This window comes from Gadus chalcogrammus, chromosome 1 (genome assembly GCF_026213295.1).
Source record: "Gadus chalcogrammus isolate NIFS_2021 chromosome 1, NIFS_Gcha_1.0, whole genome shotgun sequence".
Lineage (NCBI taxonomy): Eukaryota > Metazoa > Chordata > Actinopteri > Gadiformes > Gadidae > Gadus > Gadus chalcogrammus.
In genome coordinates this window covers 26,200,023-26,216,128 of record NC_079412.1, presented here as the reverse complement: position 1 = coordinate 26,216,128, position 16,106 = coordinate 26,200,023, and the positions used below count along the sequence as shown (strand labels likewise).

At 45.4% G+C, this 16,106-nt stretch overlaps 1 protein-coding gene across 5 annotated transcripts in view; it reads right to left on the bottom strand.

Annotated features, from left to right (window-relative positions):
* prkcz (protein kinase C, zeta) overlaps positions 1-16,106 on the bottom strand; it is a 75,501-nt gene that overhangs the window by 31,455 nt on the left and 27,940 nt on the right. For 2 of the 5 annotated variants that reach the window (XM_056598644.1, XM_056598637.1), the window contains exon 5: positions 2,022-2,107. In XM_056598644.1, coding sequence (XP_056454619.1) covers positions 2,022-2,107 — 86 coding nt within the window. Of the gene's footprint in view, positions 1-2,021; positions 2,108-6,117; positions 6,338-11,273; positions 11,457-12,155; positions 12,337-16,106 lie in introns of those variants that run through there. The other 3 variants (XM_056598667.1, XM_056598658.1, XM_056598651.1) reach the window with 3 other exon arrangements.

Below are 16,106 nucleotides of genomic sequence, written 5' to 3'. Positions count from 1 at the left end.
CACACACACACACGCACACCTGAGGGACAGGTTTACTACGAGAAGCATTGGAAGGAAAACCTGCAGTACTATATTAATACCATTTGTTATTCAGCAGAAGCTTTTGTCCAGGCCGATTTATAGGTTGGTGAATTCAGATGCAGGACATTAAGGAACAAGTAGTGGTATAGGAATCTTGCTCATATAGATGGAGACATTGGCTGCAGACATTGGGGATTGAAACAAGTACTTTTGCCTGGGAGGGGAACAGCCTCATCTCTATGATATCCTGCGTCCTGTCCTTCAGCGAAAAGGCAAAGTCCAACTAAATTAGTACTTCATATTGTACTATACTTGAGTGACAAGTGTGTATGCATGTGCAATGTTGTGATGCTAGATTGCATGTAAGCTAATACATTTCAACACCGACTGCTTCTATCTATAATAGGTATAAAAGATTAAGGTGTAACAGTGTGTAAAAGTTTTTCACAATTCCAAAATTATGTCTGTAGACAAAATTCATCCATATAATCAAAGGATAGTGATAGTCCATAAGCCTAGCCTCAAACAGGCTATAATGAATATAATCAATCATCATAAACCAGACACAAAAACGTATGTTCAACAAATACATTTGTCAGAGAACGGTTAACAACACAATACAAAAAAAGAACCACCCTTTGTCGGGCAAGGCCACTCCTCCCGCGAGCCTGTGCTTCTTAAGAGCACTGGAGTGCACAACCAGGGGCCGGTGCACTCCCTCTCCAGCGGGAAGAGCTACTTAAAGACTGAAAGTAACCCCATTAGTCTCTGTAGCAGTTTCCACTCTTCCAGTCAGAGCGGGCTGGCAGGCAGTACGTCTATGGCTAGCATGAGACAGATTCTAGCATCACGTCCAGCGTTGGTATTGGACATCCACCAGTGGTGCGTCCACCGTTAGCGAGAGACATTACGTCCACCAGTAAAGTATGTCAACCACTAGCCATTATACATACGCTGAGGCCTATCCAGCGCTAGCAATATACATACGCTAATGCTACATCCAGCGCTAGCACTCCTCATTTGCTTCCTAGGTAGGTCGACTCAGCTAGGGGAGACAAAGGGATATAGTCTGCCAGTATAATATGGTAATATTTTTTATTTTAAATGATTATTTGTCCATGAGATACGACGGGATGATGTTATTTGTCACAAGGTGGGACCGGAAGTGATTACTAAAATATTGGTCTAGATCTAAGCACGTACCAAATTACAAATAGACCTATGCTTGTGTGTGTTTGCTAACGTGAGATCGAAAGAAAAAACAACAACACTGACTGGAACAGGCTGTAGCAAACCAGGCAGTAAAACCAGGCTGTAGCAATTCAGGCTGTAAAACCAGGCTGTAGCAATCCAGGCTGTAGCAAACCAGGCTGTATAAGCAGGCTGGAGCAAACCAAGCTGTGTAACCAGGCTGCAGCAAACCAGGCTGTATAACCAGGATGTAGCAAACCAGGCTGTATAAGCAGGCTGTAGCAAACCAGGCTGTAGGTCGAAGCGCAAGCATAACTGGGCCACAATTCATTATTCATATTCTTTCAGCACAGCAGGTTAACGGTCACTGAACTGAACTCACAAACACGACTGACATGGAGCATTAGCGTAGTCACTGTAATGTACCATAAGAGCGGAGCCTGAATTCTTTATTCTGCTTCATACTTGAACACTTGTACCTAGCAGCAGATTTACAGGAACAACCCACTATCATATTTAAGGCCAAAGATACTGTATATGTCCATTGTCCACTGAATGATCCACCAAATCGTGTAGAGCACCAGTGCTACTGCTCAGGGTCTTGAGCTCTGAACTGTATGGAAGATGGATGGACGTTTGGATGGGTTTTTAAGTGTTTAATTTTGTGAAGCAAGCCAGATGCCTTAGGGCCAGCACCAGCTGGAGTTATTTTGAAATTTCAACCAGAAATTGAAACTGGCCAACTGTGCTGTGAGTGGGTGTTGGCTTTAAGGTATTTTGGGATGTGTTTGTGTGAGTGTGTGTCTCACCCTGTTAAAGCGCTTGGCCTGGAAGAGGTGTCCGTTGACACGGTAGAGCTTCCTCCATCTTCTGGCGCCGCGGCGGTAGATCGACTCTGGAGAGAGAGAGAGAGAGAGAGAGAGAGAGAGAGAGAGAGAGAGAGAGAGAGAGAGAGAGAGAGAGAGAGAGAGAGAGAGAGAGAGAGAGAGAGGAGTCAAAGTTAGAGTTCAAGGTCAAAGGGAGATGAAAACCTCAAAAAGACGATTTATGTCCTCAGGTCAAAACAATGTCACATTTACCATATAACATTCAGTTGTCATGTAGTTCATCATTCAATATTTATACAAGGGGCATCTGGCTTGATTAAAGTGTGGTTAGAATCCAAAGCCAATCCCCTGATGCTACCAACCCTGATGCAATGCTAATCTTTATATTTAATCTTGCGTGTATTTGTATACCCTTGTTTTCCTGGTGGATAATTAGTGTCCTGATTCAAGAGTCTTCAGTTCAATTCAGTGATAAGGGTAAACACATAAACAGATTTAGCTACATTCGTCCTAAAAATAGATCTGTGTTGTGTTCATCCCCACAACACAGATAAAGCACTTCCCATAACCCTCAGGCTTTTGTAGAGTAGCTTCATTAGCTTGACTTCTGTGGACATGCTTGTTCCCACACAGCCCCCCCCCCCCCCGTCTGCCACACCGCCCCTGCACCCCCTGCCAGCCCCCAGCCCACGCCACCACCAGAATATATCAGTGTTAGGAAGAAGAAAGAGATATGAGGGTGTTAAAAGTGACTAAAGAACCCCTACAGCCTCTTTGAGTCTGTATGTCTGCCCCGCTCTCTCGCTCTCTCTCTACTCTCTCTCTACCATCTCTCTCTCTCTTCTCTGATGTTTTTATCAAAGATGAGGAGAAGGAGGGAGCTAGCACAGAGCTTACACTACACAAAATAGAACAGAGGTCCCATGCTACCCTAATGGACTGTTCGCTGTCTCTCCCTCTGCCTCTCCCTACTACATCCAATTCATCTCTCTCTCTCTCTCTCTCTCTCTCTCTCTCTCTCTCTCTCTCTCTCTCTCTCTCTCTCTCTCTCTCTCTCTCTCTCTCTCTCTCTCTCTCTCTCTCTCTCTCTCTCTCTCTCTCTCTCTCTCACCCCCTCCCTCTCTCCCCCAGGAGAGCTCTGGACTCATTAAGACGGGGCGATACCTCTGCTTCTATTTATACTGAACACAGAGTGTGATGTAAGGAGGTGGGAACACACGCTGCGCCGTCCCAAGAACCTGTTCCCTGAAACAAGCACCATACCACCATTCACATACACACACATAAATTAAACACATACACACACACACACGCACACACACACACACACACAAACATATATATATATATATATATAGAGAGAGAGATTTTATCTAAATTCATAACTATATCTAGAATAAATGCTATGAATGAGTACCCTTTAGGCAGAGTAACAGGCAACACCTTTGATAGAAAGCTGGTTATCGCCCTATGATTTCATTGCATGTGATGTTCTATCAACCATCAAAGCCCTTTTTCCTTGCCCCCTCTACTTCCACCCTCACCTTGTAAGTGGGTCAACCTCAGTCTTGAGGTCATGAGGAAGGCAGCGTTCTCCCAGATTCCCTCGGCTGACGATTACACCTGCAGCACACTCCGGCAATCACACACATGCACACGCGCACATTTGCACAGGTAGCAAAGCAAAAAGTCGCCACTGGCTGTGCGTTTGTGTTCACCGCGGTGTGAAGCTAACCCAGTGGTTCGACTGGATTGTTGCCCTGCCTGGACAGGGCAGTGAACGAGCCCACAAATTATTTAACACCCCCCCCCATTTCTCTTTTCATGTCTGTCTCTAGCTATATCTCCATCCTTGTTGATGGGTGTACCGACATCCAGTCTCTAACCTCTCTCTCTGGCTCCCTCTCCATCCCTGTGATCATGGTTTACCCCCCCCCCCCCCCCCCCCCCAATCTTTTGCCTCTGTTGCCATGGCAGCACCAGAGCCCACTGCCACACCCAAGCTTTGGTTAGTCAATGTTGCCCCACTGAGGAGTTTAGGATAAAGGTTTGCACTGAGGTGAACTTTTGTCCCACTTTATAGGACACGTACGCACAAACACACATTCTCATACAGAATCACATGCATACACATACACACAAACACACACACACACACACACACACACACACACACACACACACACACACACACACACACACACACACACACACACACACACACACACACACACACACACCGAAACCACCATCCAACCCCAGCCTGAAATAATCCTCTGGCTAATTCGAGCCGCTATTGTATCTTCCCAGTAATACGGTGTGGGTTTGACAAGAGGAAGCCTTTGAAGTGGCTTCCCTCTCCTCGTGTCCCAGTGGGTTGACTGAAACACAGATGACGTGCTCTGTGTCTCTGGGTTGTCTGTTTGCTGGCAATCTGCTTTATGTTCCCTTAAGTTAGTATCTTCCAGTGCGATTTGGAACCATATCTGGACTGATATCTATCGCTGTGTCCTTCCTCCTATATTTCCTGTGTATTTGTGTTTGAGTGTGAAAGAGTGTGTGTGTGAGTAGGTGGATAAACCTTCCTCCTATATTTCCTATGTGTGTGTGTGTGTGTGTGTGTGTGTCCTTTTGTGTGTTTATGTGTCGAAAGTGGTATCTTCCACAAGAAAATCATGTCTATACTGTGTGAGTCAACTGCAGAAATTGTCCTCGTTCTTTACTAGTAATGAGGTACTATGGATACTATTGAAAGCATTTCACTTAGCTGTATATCTATGACACTTCATCTAACTCATAAAACCTGAATTAGAACTTGGATTCCTGGGAGCTGTCGGATCGGGTTGTGTTAAGGTCGACTGGGGTTGCGAACATACGCTAATTAATTAGATGATGGTATCGTGGACCTACGGACTTCAGTGGGGGTTTCATTCCGTCTGCACACTGCGTCTTCTCAACAATAATCAATATTATCTTCCTCCCACTCAGGGTGAAAATGGTAGGTCGTTTCCCCTCAGCCATGCCAACGTTTAGGACTGCGTAACTACTGTTGACGGCTTTCAACTACTGTTGACAGCGCATGCGCTACCGCACGTATATGTCCCGCGCAATTTATTTATTTATTTATTTATTTTTTTCACCCCTCGCGATCGACTTGGGATCTATCGGCGATCTACTGGTAGACCGCGATCGACTGGTTGGGCACCCCTGGTCTAAGTATTCTCTGTGAATGCTTGAATCATACTGTGCTTAATCAAAGAGAATTATTCAGATTCCAAAAGGTATGCATGAGAAAAAAAAATTCAGCTGCCAAAACATCTGCCAAGTTTCTAATTTGGCACCGCTCACATTTATATAACTATGAACAACAACTTCTAATGGCTGTAGGTAGTGCTGGACTGCTTCCCAAACATTTTGTTTAAGGATCTTGTTTGTCTTCCCAGGGTGCTTGTGATGCAGTGGGCACAGAGCCAGACATGTGATTCACCCTGGAAAATATCAACTACAAACTAGCAGATGGAAATGAGAAGCTAGGAACTAGAATCACTACCAGGCCGGCAGAAAAAAATGTCATAAGATAACAGTACAAGAGAGAATGTCAAGGCCTCTGCTCAACACCTCTTGAAACAATGTAATCAATACATAGTCAGTTAGGAATGAGGAATAGCGTTGTCTTGGCCCATCCATTTTACTGAAGTAGAACACAGTCATCATCATATATCACAGCCAATGTATCTGGATGCTGTAGATACGTTCAGAGAGACTGCTGCTTATGCATTCCCCTGATACAAACAGACATCAACAAACAACGCTGAGTTCTGCCCCAAACCCTATACAGATGGTACAGCAACACCATCAAAAACAAATACAAATCCTGCATTACATTTGATGTTTGTTTAAGTCACAGATGCTTTGAAACAAAAGCTTCCAGGTGAGAAGCAATCAAAAGCACACTATAAACAACGGAGCAAACCTCTGAAAGTGTCGCGCAACCAAACTTTCCAAAACCACAATTACTGGGACACAGAGTACGAGCAGCCATAGGAATAGGAACATGAGTCATATAGAAATACCACACCAGCTCCGGAGGCGAGCGCCAGCGTCCACAGCCCTGCCATGATGTCTGTGTTTCCCGTCCACCGATAGAAGTGCATGTGGGGACCGGATTAGTGGAGACCTTCTCCTGGGTACCGCAGAGTGTACTAGTGAGGACCGGAGATACTCCTGAAGCACAGCAGCCACGGTGGGACTGTACTGTACTGTACTGCACACACACACACACACACACACACACACACACACACACACACACACACACACACACACACACACACACACACACACACACACACACACACACACACACACACACACACACACACACACACAGTCCGCCACCGCGCCAGGGCGTCGCTCAGGAAGTCATTTCCAGACATTGTTTCTCTCTCTCTTATGCAGGAAAGCGTCAGTAAAGATTGCACGCGTTGCTATTAGCAACAGCGATGACAGCCTCGCAAAAACATCACCCCACCTCTCATTAACAGCAGATCACAACACACAACTTTTACAATACTAATATATAATATAGTAACTTGATAATTCAATTCCATGTTATGTCGATTCTTATTGGCATTATTTTGTGTTTATTTTTATTTGAGGAAATTATTTCACTAGGCCCATAAGATAGTATATGTCTGAACCTTCGTACGACAATTGTTATAATATATTTCCTCCCAAACTCCCCCCCACTACGCATTAAAGGACATTTGAGGTCAGTTTTACCCAGTGACGAGCCGACATCCCCCATGTCCCAGGTCGCTCATAGCGGGGGCGAGCCGGTCATTAAAAACAGTTATATAAAGCATCGTCAACGCAGGCCTTCACTTCAAAGAAGAGAAGAGAATGGGAGATCGATGCGGCAGCCCGGAGCCATTTTGTGGACATAATTAGCCTGGTGGGGCTCCGAGCCACACCGTAGCTCTCATCGTTAGCGTGACTTTGAATTACCATGCCTCCCTTCATGGTTCTCTTGATACAACTCATCACCACTTCAGTTAGCAGGGTTTTCAATCCAAAGCCACTTGAATGTGTAGATACATGTTAATTTGGGGCAGGTAGAGCTTTGGAGGATTGAAGAGGAAGGACGGATAACATGTAGATTGCAGACATTAAGAATCAAACGAAGAACCTTAAGGCTGGGAGTCAAACACTCCAGCCAGTACAATGTCCTCGCCATCAAATCAACACAAATGAATACACACACGAATACAAACACACATACGTACGCTGGCTACAGCACCAAAACCTGACCCCATAAACACTACACTTCTCCCTGAATCCTCCATCCCTCTTTTCCCCTTCAGAGCATTGTGAACACAAGACCTCATTAGCTTGTTATCAGCTAGTGGCTAGCAGCGCTGTGTTTTACACAATGACAAGTGTCCTGGATTCAAGAGCGCACGGCCGCGTGCACGTGGGTCTCCGTGGAGGGGACTAGCTTCGAAGGAGACACTGGCGATGAAATCTGTGCCAGTTTGCTCCTGCTTCTCCACGTAGCCGACAGAAACAATCCATGAGAGCCATAGCAGAGGGTAGCTAGCTAGCCAAACACACTGAAATGTGGCAAATTTGTCACCTCATATTGCCATGATTGCATTTCTACCGTGTTAACACCTACCTTATCCACATGTGGTGTACAAATGTACTCATGTAAGTTGCTTTAAATAAAAGCGTTGGCTGAATGCCCTAAGTGTAAACACGGTGAACCTACGCCCGATGCTAACACAATGCTTACATCAGCAATCAATAGGCTAGGCTTACCAGTGTGACATGCTTAGGGAGATAAAAGCTCCAGCACTGCCTTTAATCATGTGGATTAAATCATCAGGAATGAGTTTGAAGCCATTCAACCATCCCTATCTGGATGCTCAGGTTAGTGATATACAGAAAGGCACGTGTCCTGACATATGGGAGGCCCTGCCGGAGGTCCTCAGGAGAGCGTCCTCAGTCCTCTCAGCACTGTCAGCATATCTCTTTTCACTGGATCAGTAGTTTGTGTATCTCTTGGTGGGCATGTGTCTGTTTGTTTGTGTGTATGTGTGTGTGTGTGTGTGTGTGTTCGTGTGCAGCTTCAGATGAAATATGCTCCTTCAACAGTGATCTTAAAGAACAAACACTGCAGAGTGCACAGTCCCTGACAGTCCCTATCTGTCTGTCTGTCTGTCTGTCTGTCTGTCTGTCTGTCTGTCTGTCTGTCTGTCTGTCTGTCTGTCTGTCTGTCTGTCTGTCTGTCTGTCTGTCTGTCTGTCTGTCTGTCTGTCTGTCTCTCTCTCTCTCTCTCTCTCTCTCTCTCTCTCTCTCTCTCTCTCTCTCTCTCTCTCTCTCTCTCTCTCTCTCTGTCTCTGTCTCTGTCTCTCTCTCTCTGTCTCTCTCTCTCTCTTCCATCCATCCATCCATCCATCCATCCATCCATCCATCCATCCATCCATCCATCCATCCATCCATCCATCCATCCATCCATCCATCCATCCATCCATCCATCCAGCATAAGCATGTTTTCCATGCTCATGAAAGAAATGCTCTTAGAAAATCCTAAACTAGCGAGCTTACGCCCCAACTGAGCATGTTCTCCATGCTAAACAAAGGCTGCACTAGCAACTTTTTATTATGAACCACTAATGTGCGAAACTAACCTCTTCCTAGAACCAACCTGTAACGTTCCGTCTGTCCCAAGCCCAACAGACCGTCCAAAGCACTCGCTGGGCACTAGCCGTACATTAGCTAGCTAGTTAACTGCTAACCTTCCTCAGAAGCTTCGAATGAGAGTCATGGCTACATGTATAATATATGGATGGCAGGGCCAGAGGGGATGAGCCAGCTGGTGGTGTATCAGCACGTGTGATGGAGCATTGCCGGGAGTTTGCTGCAGATGTCGCAGTGTTTTAAAATAGGTTGCAGAGACCCCCCCCCCTCATCGCTGGTCCCCACGGTAACCAACGCTGCAGGCCGGCTGTCACCACTGACAGGAACCAGCTTAGGTTGTGTGTGTGTGTGTGTGTGTGATCGTGTGTGTGTGTGTGTGTGTGTGTGTGTGTGTGTGTGACTAAGCCGGATGTTTAATTTAAATTAAGGGTGGTCATGGCAAGGATCACAACAATTGAACTCTGCTTAGCGTAAGTTAAAGCGTAAACAGTCAAATAAACGACTGAGGCTGCCTACTTGGGTAAAACGAAACATAAATATTGTCTGGTTAAATGACCAAACTTTATAGGAGTTTCAACTAAACATTAAGGTCCAAGGCTATATTCAGTCGTATATTTAGACCAGCCTTAAATAAGCAGTCCAGTAAATGTCCTCTTACAAACCAAGAAGGACACGCTTGACAGGAAAGTTTGCGCAGGGCTGACATGAGACATTTTCACTCCCCATCATACAAGCTACCTCACAAAAGGGCAAATGGGCAGGTCAGAGAGCCCCTGCTACAGAACAGGACCATACCAGAGCCCCCGGTGCCACTCATATAATTAGGGCAGGAGATATAGAAAGGGTTTGATCAGAGACAAGGGAAAAGAAAGGTCCATTGCCTGACAAGATAGTTGGAGGAGTACTTGAACACTGCTCCGAGCAACTTAGTTCTGTCTTCAGCGAGAAAATCAATTATTACTACCTGTCCCGAGAACCACCAACCCACCCACAGCTCAAGGCTTTAGACCGATCGCCCTGACTTCCCCGCTTGTTCGATCTCTTCAACAAAGGATCAAACACACATAATGATATAACCACACCTACTTGATCCACTTCAGTGCACTTATCGACATGATAGAATAAAAAGACTATGCCATCTATACACTTTATCCAAATTCCTATAAATAATCACTTTTCAACATTATTTATATGAATTTGGAGGTTAAGTTGAACCCATGCCCAAATAATTTTCTCAGGCTTCTCCTCTGCCCTCAATACAATCAGCCCTTCCTTCCTAGCAGGGAGACTAAAAGCACGCAGTGTTCATAGCCTGGTTTGCAATACTTTTTGACCTGATGTTCTCAGCGAGTTCGGCTTGGGGACACTCGATCAGATACAAGCACCGTATCGGTCAGTACATGCACAGCATCGGTCAGATACACAGATGATACTGCCCTGGTCTGCCTGCCCTATCTGAAGGTGACAAAAATTACCCTTGTTCCGGTTCTACAAGCCAAAGAGTAGTTTGAGTCTCCCAAAATCATGTTAAACACATCAAAGACAAGGGAGAGAAGATGGATGCACCAGGCCCGTGGATATCTGCCACTCTCAAAGCACAGACTCTTGAAACTGTCAAAGACACAACAAACATCTAGGGTTGATCCTCAACAAAAAGATGTCAAAAAGATGTAAAAGCTGCGATGCAATCAAAAGGGAAGGACAACAAAGAATCTTCTTCCTCTGCAAGTTTTTTGTTAGAGTGGAATTATGATGATATTTTATCCTCTTATATTCACACGTTTCTGTTATTGTTATTTAACTTTTACTGAGACACATCTGTAGTTTAGCTCAGATCTACTTGTACTGTGGCATTTTTATTGTTTCAGCGAGGACAACCTGTATGACATATTTAAGTGCTGTAATGTGTGCTTGCTGCAATAAGAATGACCCATTAGGGGTAATAAAGATCTTCTGGATCAGAAAAAAAAATGAGTGCACGACGCCGCGTGTAAACACACCTTTAATTGAGCTTGTAGTGAACACACATCATCAACATCCTTTCAAGCCTCAACGGTTTTGTTGAAATCTTCATAACTGTTTCATTCAATTTTTCCACATATAACCGTTTGCTTTGAAATCTTTCCAACTGTTTTCTTTGAAATCTTTCCAGCCGTTAAACTGTTACTGTTTTGACAAAATATTCATAAATTGTATCTCCAGATGAGGTACCTTTACTTCATACCTTCGACTAGCTCCTTGTCTCCTCTTACCCTCGTCTAGCTCCTTGTCTCCTCTTACCCTCGTCTAGCTCCTTGTCTCCTCTCACCTTCGACTAGCCCCTTGTCTCCTCCTACCTTCAACTAGCCCCTTGTCTCCTCCTACCCTTGATTAACACCTTGTCTCCTCCTACCTTCGACTAGCCCCTTGTCTCCTCCTACCCTTGAATAACACCTTGTCTCCTCCTACCTTCGACTAGCCCCTTGTCTCCTGCTACCCTTGACTAACACTTTGTCTCCTCCCACCTTGGAATAGCCCCTTGTCTCCTCCTACCTTTGACTCGGAGGTAGATGAGTAGGGTGAGCAGCATCCCTGCAGCCGTGTAGTGTTTCCGTTGGCAACCCCTTATGTCCTGCCTTCACATGCTGGCTGCCGAGGCTCAGCTATTTACTGTCGGTCTTTTCTAGTGCCCTGTCGCTCTCCTCTTCCTCAGACGCTGCCTCACGCTCTCCTCCTCCTCCGTCAAACCCGCTCTGCCCTGTCCCGCTCTCTATTCTGTTATCCCACCCTCTAGCTCTCCCTCTCTCTCTCCCTCTCCCTCTCCCTCTCTCTCTCTCTCTCTCTCTCTCTCTCTCTCTCTCTCTCTCTCTCTCTCTCTCTCTCTCTCTCTCTGTCTGCCGCTTTCTCACTCACTCATCAATCTTGACATACCCGGCTTCAGATATATTAAATTATCTCTCTCTCTCTTTCTATAACTATCCATCTCCCACTCTCTCTCCATCAATCCATCCATCCATCCATCCATCTCTCTAGCCTTCGATCTATCTTCTGTGTCTCCCGCTCTCTCGCTAGCTCTCTCACAAATACAAGCGCGCACACACACACGCACGCACACACACACACACACACACACACACACACACACACACACACACACACACACACACACACACACACACACACACACAGAAACGCACACATCAAAACAAGACTAGTACACACATAGTATTCCAAAATAAGGATGCTGTACAGACTACTACTTTCATGCTATAATCACATTATCCTGAATAATGCAATCTGACCATCTTTGTGTTTGTTTGTTATTATATTATAACAACAGATGATGCTGCCCTTGCAGTCACATGGCTGCAGAAACTATAAAGATCACTCGAAAATACTACATAGAAGAAAAAAGAAACACACATTGACACTTACCCAATGTGCCTCTCATCCATCCAAAAAACATCACAACAATCTATGTATTTAAGAAGAAAGCAATCATGATAATTCCCCAGAGTGTCTGCCTGGGTTAGGAGTTGTGTCACTAGTTAGTGCTACCAGTCGAAAAACAACACGAACGTACGAACTGACTAGTAATATCTGCCACTCAGCTCCGTTGCATTTGGGTGGCGCCAGAGAGCTCGAGGGTTGACGTTTGGAAAGCTGCAATTACACCACGTAACCGTTAGATGGCGGAGTTAGACATGAAAACACTGACAGCATCATCTGCATTCAAAACATTTCGCTTGATTCAGACCGTGTTGACTATTTTTAGTATCTGGGCTGGGCTTCGATTTGAAGGGACCGAAGGAGTGTCGAAGTAATCCTGCTATTAATAATAATAATGTAGATATATTGATATTTATATAATGTAGATACAGGCTGATACATATAAATATCCACAGATACAGATACAAGTATAGATATATAGAGATATGGGTAGACCAGATATAGAGATATAGAGCTTTGCAACATTATCAATCCAGTATTTCAGACCTATTTGTGATATTTACAATAAATCACTCTGCAGAAAAGCTTTTGTATGCAGGCACACAGGGTAGTGTCAAAAATAAAAAGTACTCAGTGAAATATATTTCACTGAGGCTATGTTGTATCTTCAATGAAAAAATATTTTATTTGAATCTTTTGTTCAAAGAAAAACAAATTGTACTGTGTGTGTGTGTGTGTGTGTGTGTGTGTGTGTGTGTGTGTGTGTGTGTGTGTGTGTGTGTGTGTGTGTGTGTGTGTGTGTGTGTGTGTGTGTGTGTGTCTGTGTGTGAGTGTTCATGTTCAATTTCTGACATTCCAGCTTTTTTAATTTTCTGAATTCTTGGAGGTTTTTAATTCCTTGCTAGGGTGAGGTGTTTTATTTTTTATCTCTCCCTGGTCAACCAGGGTCTCTCTCCACAACTCTCTCACACTCACACAGACCCTCATTCTATCCGTCTATCTCTCCTCCTCTATCTGTGTTCCTCCCTCTCCCTCCTCACTCCCTCTCCCTCCTCCTCACTCTCCCCCCTCTCCTCCCTTCCACCACTCTCTCGCTCTCCTACCCTCACCCCCACTTCTCTCTCTACCCAAAGTTATTGCAACAACAGGAGAGGTTGTGCAAGCATTTTCTGAATTCCTGAACAATAAGGGTCTGAGGAGCCATCCCACCCTCCCCCTCCACCTCCTAACCTCTGAGATTTATCAGAAGACAAGGCCGGAGTACGTTTCTGCACCCTCTCTTATCAGCCAGGCAGAGAGTGTGAGGCCATGCACCTGCCTGAGACTGAGGCTACCAGGATTATGAGGGTAAATAAGATGCTAAGGCGCGATATGGAGACTTCCTGAGTAATTCAAATTTGTATATTTAATCTGATATGTTTTTAATTCTCATAAACTTGAATGCCGTGCAAATTGCAATGTCAAGTCCAGTTTTATGGTTTTAAGTTGTGTTTTGAATTGGTAATCATATCATGAATTGACACAATTATCACAATTATCAATATTGTCTATGCCCAGGTCCTCATGCTAATCAATACAATATGTACAATAATATGTACCATGCAGCCCAGCCCTAGGTTGTGCTTTACAGTGCGTGAGTGAGGCAGTGATACGGTTAGTGCTACAGTACGACATCATCGGTCCAATACCAACCAGACACAGCCCAAGGTCAGATCGCACCACAGAGCCTATTAGCATCCAACCAATAGGCCGCCATTTACTCAAACTGAGCTGTCACTCAAACCATGTCACATGCCGAGACCAAAACAAACAAGGGCAAATCGACATGGTTCCACAATACAACCAACCTTCAGATGTCACCGAAGCATCCCTTATTTCTCGGGTGCTATCACAGGGTGTCTTCTAAGAGGGTGTCTACCTGGTGTGGCTTTCTGCCTGGGTAGACTGGGTTTGTGGGTGTGAAAGAAAGCACTCTGGAGTTCTGGAATAACATCATCCACGGAGTGAGATGCCGACCAATGTATGGAGAGGAGAGGGTAGGGGGGAGAGAGGGGAGGAGAGTGAAGGACAGGTGGAGGGAGGTAAAGAGAGAGGGAGGGAGAGAGAAGGAAGAGTGACAGACAGAGGTTAGAGAGAGAGCGAGAGAGACAGACAGGGAGTGAGAGACAGCCAGAGCGAAAAAGAGGCAGACGGACAGAGAGAGAGACAGACAGACAGACAGAGACAGACAGAGAGATGGTAAAGAGAGAAAGAAAGACAGAGGGAGGGGTTGGTGGGGAAGGTGATGGTGACAAGGTTGCCTTCAGTAAAACCAGGGCATCTGAGCTAGCCGTAGCAGCCAGTTCCCTTGATCCGCTTAGTGCCCCCCCCCACCCCCCTCCCAAACCCTCTTCCTCTCGCTTGCCTCAGCACCTAGCCTAGCCTAGCGACCTAGCGTAGCATACAGCTGACACCATTGTTGTGGCTTTGAGCGAGCGCTACAGCTAGAGTGGTCCCCCCCTAGGAGTAGGGGAGGGGGGGGGGGGGGGGGGGGGGGGGGAGTGCATTGTGTGCTAGGAAGTGCCAGGCTCTTTTGTGGATTAGCCTCCAGCGCTATGAAGCTAGTGCTGCAAACTCCAGCGGTGGAACACAATGCAGTCGCGAGCGAACCTCTAGCCCTCATCCGCAGAAGGAGGTCAGTCACAGTCTAGCAGACAGAGGGGGAGGCTGGGAGCGGGGGGGCCGAGACATGGGGCTTAAATGGCTTTATTCTTCATTCTCACCGCAAGTGTGCAGCTTTCAAATGGGGTCACTGGAAGATGAAGCCCAGTCATTGATCAGAATCTGAATACAGTGTTGCTGTGCTGTGTTATTAAGGCTTAGTTAGTTTACCTGTTGTGTATTTCCTTAGTTGAGCAACTTATTAAATAGGGAACTAACCAATGAAGATCTGCAGAATCTTAGAAGATGAGGCACTGTCAAGTGAACTATTAAATAATTAAAATAAATTTCGATGAGCAACGTTTTACAACATAATAATAAAGGATGTTTATTGGACGCATACAAAGCTACAGGGAGTGTAGTGTATCATACACGTGCGTGTGCACACACACACACACACACACACACACACACACACACACACACACACACACACACACACACACACACACACACACACACACACACACACGTGCCTCCAGATATTCTACTCTTGTCATAAGAGCTTTCTGTCTCTCATAGCATTTATTGGTCTGTGTATCTGTGTTTGTGTGTGTGTCTGTGTGTTTTTTCCGGTGCAGACTCAAAGGCCACGTGTCTATTGCAGAGGCCATAATCGCCACAATGCACACTCCCTTCTCCATTATCTCACAGTCACACTTTGACCCTCTGAAAGAAGCACAGTAGGCTTCTCTCTTTCAGTTTGTTCTTGGAGTGGTGGACTCATTGTCAGCTAAATACACTATGGAGGTGAACATGACTTTCAGCCACCCATAAAAAATGTATTGTGGAAGTAATTGACTTGACAAATAAGTCAAGTCAATTAAACAAATATGTGTAGGGCACATCATTTATTTATTGTCAGTTCCTATTTTGTTGGTCTGCCGGAATGTTGTTCGTTGAGCGCTTCCATTCATGGTTATCCGTCTCTACTACCTGTTTCACATCTATTTGGCTCAGATAAACCCCCTTTGTGTTAATTCTACCTGTTTCCCTGGTTTTTGTGGCGTTTGGCCCCTCACACCCTTAATCCCAGTTACAGTGGCAAAGAGATCCACAGGCCTCTGAAAAGCCCTCCGTCTAAAGGGCTAGGAAACACGGCCCAAACCCAGAGGGATGGAAGTAACCCTGATAAGGAACACAGAAGAGGGATCCCTCCTTCACCGGGGTGATTTGGAGTGCAGTCAGGCACTACCCAAGCTGCCAAATTGGGACACATAGTGACAGAGACACAAA